Source organism: Equus caballus, chromosome 11 (assembly GCF_041296265.1).
Source record: "Equus caballus isolate H_3958 breed thoroughbred chromosome 11, TB-T2T, whole genome shotgun sequence".
Lineage (NCBI taxonomy): Eukaryota > Metazoa > Chordata > Mammalia > Perissodactyla > Equidae > Equus > Equus caballus.
The window spans coordinates 59,913,438-59,921,505 of record NC_091694.1 but is presented as its reverse complement, the minus strand read 5'-3'; the positions used below and the strand labels follow the sequence as shown (position 1 = coordinate 59,921,505).

Genomic DNA, 8,068 nt, shown 5'->3' with positions numbered 1-8,068 from the left:
CCGGCGGGGAGGCGGGGCGACCGCACCCTCGGGCTCCGCGCGCCCCTCTCCGGGCCTCCCCGGCCGCGGTCCCCAGTCTGCTGGGTGACTGGAGGGGTCCGGAGGAGGCCGGGCGCCCCCTGTGCTTGCGCGCCCCTCGCCCCGCAGGTCCCGCCACTGGCCCCGGCGCTGCTGAAGCGGCTGGAGTTGGCGCGGCCCCGGGAGATTCTGCACCCAGTCCCGGGGCGCGGGGACCCGGGGAGGCTGTCTCTGCCCGCTGGGCCCTGCATGGCAACGACTGGTAGGAGGACGCCTGAGTCCTTGGGTCCTAGAGCCCTAGGCAAGCCCCAGGTCTGCTCCTGCCTCAGTTTCCTCATCTGTGAAGTGCTTCCCAAGACTGTTGTCAGGAACAAATGAACAAACGCATGTGTGACTCGCGGCATACAGCAGGCGCTCAATAAGCGGCGCGTTATCGTTCCCGCTTACAGTCAACACCCCCTCCCCGTCTGCTCATTATTTGCGCGCTCGCCCCCCTGCTGGCACGTAGCAGGCCCCATAAACAAACGCTGGATGAGCCAGAGGTTATATGCACAACATCCTTCGCAGGGGTGGAGGGGTCTGGGGTCCCCATTTCGCAAGCGAAAAGACTGAGGCGCGGGCGGAGAGGTGGCCCGCACAAGGTCACATGGAGCAGGTGGCAGGGGAGACCCTTAGTCCTGTCGTGTGCCTGGCGGGGCAACAGATAAGAACAATGGGGCCGCCAAGGCGCTCTCCCAGAGGCGACCTGCGGCTGTCGGCCCGGGCCCCGGAAGGAACGTGGGCCCAGACAGCTGGTTCCACACGGGAGGCTCACGGTACAACCGCACGCGCGTCACGGCGGGAGCTGGGAGCTGGCTCACCCCGCGCCGGGTCACACCATTCACACCACCCGGCCTCGGAACGGGTGCCTGTGCCTTTAAATCCGGAGTGCGTCGGAGCGCCCCGCCCCCGAGGGAGCGCGCAGGGCGGCCAGGGGGCGTGGCCCGCCGCCATTGGCTGAGCCGCGTAGTATTTTGGAACGTGAGTGGGAACCTCGAGCGCTCCGATTGGGCCTGGGGCCTGCTCGTCTGCGTGCCTCGGGGTCAGCGCCCGCCCCGGGGGCCTCGGAGTTCGGTTCCCGGGTTCTCCACGTTCTATTATCAGGCAGGTCCGGGGTCCGGGGCCGGAACAGGCCCGCCGCGTCTGCCGGTCGGTGCGCTGAAGCCGCGACTCAGGTACGGCCGGAGCGCGGCGGGGCGGCCCCGGCATCAGCCGCGGGCCTGGAGCGCGCCCCGGACGCAGGTCGGGGGCGTGGCCTCCGCTGGGGCCCACGGTCGCGGCCCGGGAGGGAGCGAGGGGCTTTGGGCCCCAGGCCTGCGTTCTGCTTTCACCCTGCCCCTTCCCGTCTTGGGTACATCACGCCCCGGGGCCGCGGTGTCCCCCGCCGTGAACGGGGCCCTGAGAGGCACACCCCGCGGCTGCGCCCCGGCCCTGGGTTTGGCGGCCGAGGGGGCGGAGAGGAGGCGTCCCAGGGCGCTGTGGGGCCCGGCTGCGCGGAGCCGGGTTATTTTTAACCCCCCGCGCCCTCTCCCCCTTCCCAGAGCAGGCTGCGGGTTGGGGCCTGCGCAGCCCCGCCAGGGGTGGGCTGAGTCCCAAGTTAGGCAGGTGGAGGTATTTAAAGCGCTTTGCAGTTTGCGAAGTGGACTCCTGGTCCCGCTGGAGGCAGGTGGTAGTATTGATCATCGATGAGGAAACTGAAACTGGTTGCAGGGCTGTGCTGGGTCACCCGGCTAGCCTTTGACCAACCCTGGGCCCTCTTGTTCTATTTTTAGCATGGGCGATTCGGGGGGCGGGTGTTGGCGCTGAATCCTGCAGTGCTTCAGGCTTCAGCTGCTCCAGGCATCTCCTCACTTGGCAACTGAGCCCCGGCCACCCACAGCCGAGCAGGGAGGGCGGAAGTCCTTGGTGTCCAAGCTGGCTCTGAGCTCACGGTCATCTGCTCAAGGCGTTCTCAGCGAGACAGTTCTGCCTGGTGTCTGACTGAGCTTGTCCCCTCACCCTAAACTTGGCCCTTGGTCACACCCCCTCCGCTCTCAGGGCTTGAGGGCAGGGGTCCCCTGGAGGAATCCGAGGCTGGGGCTTGGTGGACTGCTTCCCCTGCCCAAGAGCTTGGCCCGTCTAGTCTCACACAGCCCCACACTTCCGGGCTCTGCACTTGTAACCCTTCCTTGTGGCAGCCTGTGCCATTCTACAGGTGAGCAGACAGCTGGGGCTTCAGGCCCTCAGCTTACCTTCTTTGTTGCTTGGTCTCAGCAGCTGAGGGCAGCCCCCCTGCCCCCCCAGTGTCCCAAGCCCGAGACACCCACAGAGACCGCTATCCAGGATAGTGTGCTGGTCCTCTGTTTGGAGTCTTGTCTTGAGAGGTACCTTGCTCACTGCCCCCACAGCGGGCTGTCAGCCTTGACTGACACATACTTGTTGACAGGCAGCTCCTGGCCTCCCCTCCCCCAGCTCAGCCTGGGCTATCTTACTAGTTCTGTCTCATCCTGTTCTCTGACTTGGTAGTTCTGCCTCTGGGGGCGGCCCTGTCGAGATCTGGAGGGTAGCTGTGGCTCCCTGAGCTTCACTAAGGGCCCGCCGAAGGTCTGAGAGGCCCTCCAGGGCAGGCTGTCTGGGACCCCGAGTTGTGGTCCTCTCTGGGCCTTGGTTTCCTCCTGCTGTGCCCAGCCCTGGTTAGGAACCGGGGTGAGACAGCCTCTAGGACCTGACCATAGGCCTCCAGGGGCCTGATCGGACCATGGGGGTGGGCGAGAGTCTGGAGGCTTTGAGATCCCACCACTCACTGTGTGGTTTGGCAAGCTGTTTCTCTGTAAATTGCGAATGCTGGTGATAAGACCCACCTCACAGTCTTTGGTGATGTTAGGGGTCCTCGAGGGTGGGATTAGGGAGATGGGCCCCCTTCTCTGACCTGCCACAGGCCTCAGGGCCTTCCTGTGCAAGCTCCCCTTTGCAGGGGTGAGTCGGTTGTTTGGGGGAGGGGCCTCAGGCAGCTCCCCATCTCCTCCCAGTAAATGGTTCCTTTCTCCTGAGAAATCCTCAGGAACCTCACGTGTGGGTTTGATTCAGCGACCCCAGCATGGCGGCAGCCAGAGCACGTGCCCACACCTGCCCTGCTGCCAGCCTGGCCGTCCCCACCAAGCCATCTCTGCACTTTGGCTCTCTTACAGACAGAAGACCATGGCAGAGTTCTCCCAGAAACGGGGGAAGCGGCGTGACGATGAGGTGCTGGGCAGCGCTGTGGACTTCCTCCTGGCCAATGCCCGTCTGGTGCTGGGTGTGGGCGGAGCTGCCGTGTTGGGCATTGCCACCCTCGCTGTGAAGCGGGTAAGGCCAGCCTGGGCTGGCTACACCTGGGGCTCCCAGAGGAGGATGACAGGGCTGGGGCCTGCTGCCAGGCCCCAAGAGGTGGGCAGGACTGCCCAAAGCTGGCATCTGTTTCTCTACCCTAGCGACCTGGTTGGCTTTGCCCTAAGCTTTGTCAAGGCCGCCTAGGCTTTGGATGCTCTTATGTGTCTCTGCCTGCAGCTTATCGACAGGGCCACCAGCCCACGGGACGAGGATGAAGCCAAGGGGGACACCACGTGCCTGGAGGATAGCTGGAAGGAACTGAGCCTGCTCAAGGCCACACCATGCCTACAGCCCCGGCCCCCACCTGCTGCCCTCAGTCAGCCCCTGTCACCCCTGCCCCCCTCCCCCTCCGCCCCAGGTGAGTAGCACTCCTTCCCCTCTGACCTGGGTGAGTACCCCTTTGGTGGTCACATTTGGGAGGTGCAGCCCAGGCTCCACCACTGGCAGACCATGCGACCGGTGCAGGTGCCTGCTCCTCCAGGACCATGGGCTCCCTATGTGTTTAATGGTGGCGTGTTTCCCCACCCTCCTACCCCCTGGGTGGTGCTGAGGCTCCAGCTACCAGAACATGTGGAGTGGGAGGGTGGGACTGGAGCAAGGCAGCAGCATTATGACAGTGGGGGGAGGGGGTGAGGTGGAGAAATTGAGGTCCAGGGCCTGTCTCTGACTCTACATGAAGCTGTTTTAGCCCCAGGGTGTTGGGCAGCTGGGGCGATGAGAATTTGTCGTCAGGCATCACTATACGTGAGGGCTTTAAGTGCTTTCTCAGGTGGTCACTTTACAGGTGAAGAAAATGAGGCCGAGGGACGGCACACAGCTAGTAATCGGGTAGTACTTTCTTGGCTCATCACGGAGCATTCTGACACGTCCCCTGGCCCTTTCACTCTGCAGAGGGGCCTGCAGATGACCATCCTCAGATGTCACCTCCTTGTAGTTCCCCAGCACCGTTGTGCCTCACGTTCCAGGAGAAGCTGCTGGCATTTGAGCGGGACCACGTGACTATCCCAGTGGCCCATGTGGCTCTGGCCAAACAGCTGGCCGGTGACATTGCCCTTGAGCTGCAGGCCTACTTGCGGAACAAGTTCCCAGAACTGCCCTTCGGGGCGCTTGTGCCCAGCGGGCCCCTCTACGATGGGCTGCAGGCGGGGCTTGCTGACCACGTGCGTCTCCTGGTTCCCCTGGTGCTGGAGCCAGGCCTGTGGAGCCTGGTACCTGGTGTGGACACTGTGGCCAGAGACCCTCGCTGCTGGGCCGTGCACAGGACTCAGCTTGAGTTCCGCTCCCGAGGGAGCAGCCCCTGGGACCGCTTCCTGGTGGGTGGCTACCTCTCTTCCCGTGCCCTGCTGGAGCTGCTCCGCAAGGCCCTGGCCACCTCCGTCAACTGGCCAGCTATTGGCAGCCTTCTTGGGTGCCTGATCCGGCCCAGCGTGGCCTCAGAGGAGCTGCTGCTTGAGGTGCAGCACGAGCACCTGGAGCTCAATGTTGCGGTGCTCTTGGCGGTCACTGGCACCAACGCCGAAGACCGCCTCCTTCTGGCCTGGCCCCTGGAGGGGCTGGCTGGGAACCTCTGGCTGCAGGACTTGTACCCAGCAGAGGCCGCCAGGCTGCGGGCTCTGGATGACCATGATACGGGGACCCGCCGGCGACTGCTGCTGCTGCTGTGTGGGGTCTGCCACAGCCACCCGGCCCTGAGCCGGCTGGGCCGGCGCCACCTGACCCAGGTGGTTCTGCGCCTTGGGGAGGAAGAGGTGGACTGGGCCGAGGCGGCCTTGGGGGAGCGCTTCCTGCAGGCCCTGGAGTTGCTCATCAGCGGCCTAGAGCGGGCCAGCCTGCCCTGCCACTTCAACCCAGGCGTGAACCTCTTCAGCAGCCTGCGCGAGGAGGAGATTGATGACATTGGCTATGCACTGTACAGTGGTCTGCAGGCCCCTGAGTGGCTGCTCTAGGTGGGTGGGGACAGGGCAGCCGGCGTGTGTTCTGATGCTGGTGAGCTGTGAATGCCTCCCTTCCAGGAATTTAAATTTGGAAAGCACTTTTCTTGCTTTTAGCCAGAATAAAGAAGAGAGCTTCCTAAGCTCATGGGGTTGGCTTGTGTGTCGGCTACAGTCACTGGAGCCCCGAGAGAGCTTGGGTTGCTGTCACCTGAGCGCAGCCTGGAGTGCCCGCTGCTCACGCCCTCAGGGCCAGCCCCAGGACCTTGGGCTCAGTCCTTCATCACCAGCAGTGAATTGCTGACAACACAGCTTCTGCAGTTCTCGGCGGGGGATAAGGCCAGCTCTGTTTTCTGTTAAGAGGCTGCGTTAGCGCTCTCTGGGGTGCCAGCTCCAGTCATTTCCAGGCTTCTGGTGCTGGATGGTAAATACCATGTGTTTTGTTGCCCAAGAGCTAGGGTCACCTGGTACCCCTGGAATACAGTCTGTGGCTGATGTAAAGGCTGGTGTTTTCTGATGTCCACTGTGTGCCTAGTTTGCTTGTCGAGCTCCCTCCTCTAGCCTGGAGTGGAGGCTCAGCCTGACGTGCTGCTCACCTCATATCTCGGGGAAAATCCCTCCTCTCTCCAAGTAGGCGAGTTTTTCTTTTTTTGAGTAAGATTAGCCCTGAGCTAACATCTGCTGCTAATCCTCTTTTTGCTGAGGAAGACTGGCCCTGAGCTAACATTCGTGCCCATCTTCTACTTTGTATTTGGGATGCCTGCCACAGCATGGTTTGTCAAGCAGTGCCATGTCTGCACCCAGGATCCAAACCGGTGAACCCCGGGCTGCCGAAGCAGAACGTGCGCACTTAACCGCTGTGCCACTGGGCCGGCCCCTGTGAGTTTTCTCTTTGGGCAGTGGAGGCCCCTGGGAGAGCCCCTTCCCTGCCTGGGGAGCCAAGGTTCTTTGTGCTGCCCGTCTTGCCCAGAGCCAGGGGTGTCCCACTAGCTGCTACAGGGCCTGGCTGAAGAGCAGGGCCCGGGGCCTCCCGGAGAGGCCTGGTGTGCAGGCCCGGCCTCTGCAGTGCCAACAGGAACTGCTCTCAGCTGACTTCTGTGTTCTCAATGAAGTCTGGCAAAGGCGGGGGCTAGGGGCGGGAGGGTTTGCCTCCCTTCCCAGGCGTCCCTCTCGTCTTTGGCGTCTTTCCTGCTAAAGCAAAGCTATGCCTCAAAGAATGTGAACAAGAATAAAAAGAAAACTTCAAGCATCCGTGTGACTCGTGCTGGTCTCTCACATGCAGCTGTTTGAAGTTCTGGAAGCTTGGGATCAACCTGGAGGTGGTAGGGTTTAACTGGAAGAGGTTATGTGGAAGGGAGAAGATTATAAGGTGCCTGTGTGATGTCTCACTTTGGTAGTAGGAGCCAACTAGTTAGGGTTTTGTTTCTTCCCCAGAGCCTCAATTCCTGAGCCCCCCCTGTGCTTTCTTGATGGGCAGGCCCAAAGCCCTTCTGCCAGCATTGTCAGTTTTCAGAGAAACATGGTCTCTCCATCTCTCCTGCCTCTCCTTGTGGCCCACGTCGGGGGCAAACTGCCCCCCTTGTATAGACAGGGAAGCAAGTGCATCTCAGCGTCCCCGCAGGAGCATACCTGGGGCTCCCTTCCTCTGTCACCACTCGACAGACAAGGGTTTTGGGCCATGTGGGCTTGGAGTGCAGCCACCACAGCTGTGCTGTTCCCATCCTGCTGCTCTCTTCATCCCATCATATTTCCTGAGGCGCCCCCCACCCCTTCAAACTGACTACAGGACAAGGAGGGGGACAGGAGCGGAGTCCTCCTTCGTCCAAGGAGCCGTGTCACATGGGACAGTTGAGATTCCTGTGTATACCGCTGGCTGCAGGACCATGGGCTGCTTCTGGAGGTCACAAGAGATCTGCCTCGGTGATGTTCACACGGGCTTGATGGCTCGGCACAGAGAGGCAATGGCGAGGGTCAAAGAGCAGGAGATTGTCTTAGCCATGGGCCACTCAGATCACGTGGTTCAGGAGCTGCACCTGGGCCTGATGCTCCCGGTGCAGGGAGAGCACCGAGCAGCTGTGTGGCAGCAAGGGTGCAGGCTGGAGGTGGAGGGTGTGCCCTGATATTCGCGTCGGTGAGACAGGGAACCAGGTGATACCTACTTCACAGGGCGGCTCTAAGGAGTAACTGCTGGCTTGGCAGTGTTAACCCAGTGCCTGGCACAAGGTAAACCGCCCCCGAACCAGAGATTTGTGGGCCTCACTGCCTCCCTGACCAACGTCACAGAGCCCAAGCACAGCAAGGAGCTCCTGCTGCCAGGCCTGCATCTGCCCAAGGTCGTGCCCCTTGGGACCACTGGTTATGAAGCGTCTCGGCTCTGTGAGGGGCTGACGTGGGCACAGCTGGGCAGCGGTCAGGAAGCGAGCTGGGTCGAGAGCCCCTCTTCTTAGATGACCAAGCCCCAACACGCAGTCTCCGTGGCAGTCTCCTGCTTCAGCTATCTCTGGATTTCCCCTCACACCATGATTTCAGTAAGAAAAAAAACCAGGAGGAACTAAGAGAGAGAGAAAGGAGGTGTCTGTGGCTACATTGCTCATCTGAGGTTAATGTCTGGGGCTTCGGTTTCTAGAGAATTGGACACAAACCAGCGTTTTGCCGGGAGCCTCTGCAGAGCTCAGTCCTGGGCTGTGCCACCGCGTGGGAAGCCGCTGCTGTTTCACTCACTCCCCTTTGAC

The 8,068-nt window shown here is 61.8% G+C and overlaps 1 protein-coding gene across 2 annotated transcripts; it reads left to right on the top strand.

Annotated features, from left to right (window-relative positions):
* The first annotated feature begins 1,021 nt into the window (after positions 1-1,021).
* MIEF2 (mitochondrial elongation factor 2) lies at positions 1,022-6,587 on the top strand. 2 transcript variants are annotated; one of them, XM_005597824.4, is made up of 4 exons: positions 1,022-1,232; positions 3,225-3,381; positions 3,583-3,763; positions 4,297-6,587. In XM_005597824.4, exons 2-4 carry the CDS (start codon positions 3,235-3,237, stop codon positions 5,349-5,351), a joined length of 1,383 nt encoding a protein of 460 aa, XP_005597881.3. In that variant the 5' UTR covers positions 1,022-1,232; positions 3,225-3,234; the 3' UTR covers positions 5,352-6,587. The 2 variants fall into 2 exon arrangements, with proteins under 2 accessions (XP_005597881.3, XP_005597882.3); XM_005597825.4 differs by lacking the exon at positions 1,022-1,232 and adding an exon at positions 1,303-2,251.
* The last annotated feature ends 1,481 nt before the right edge of the window (positions 6,588-8,068 follow it).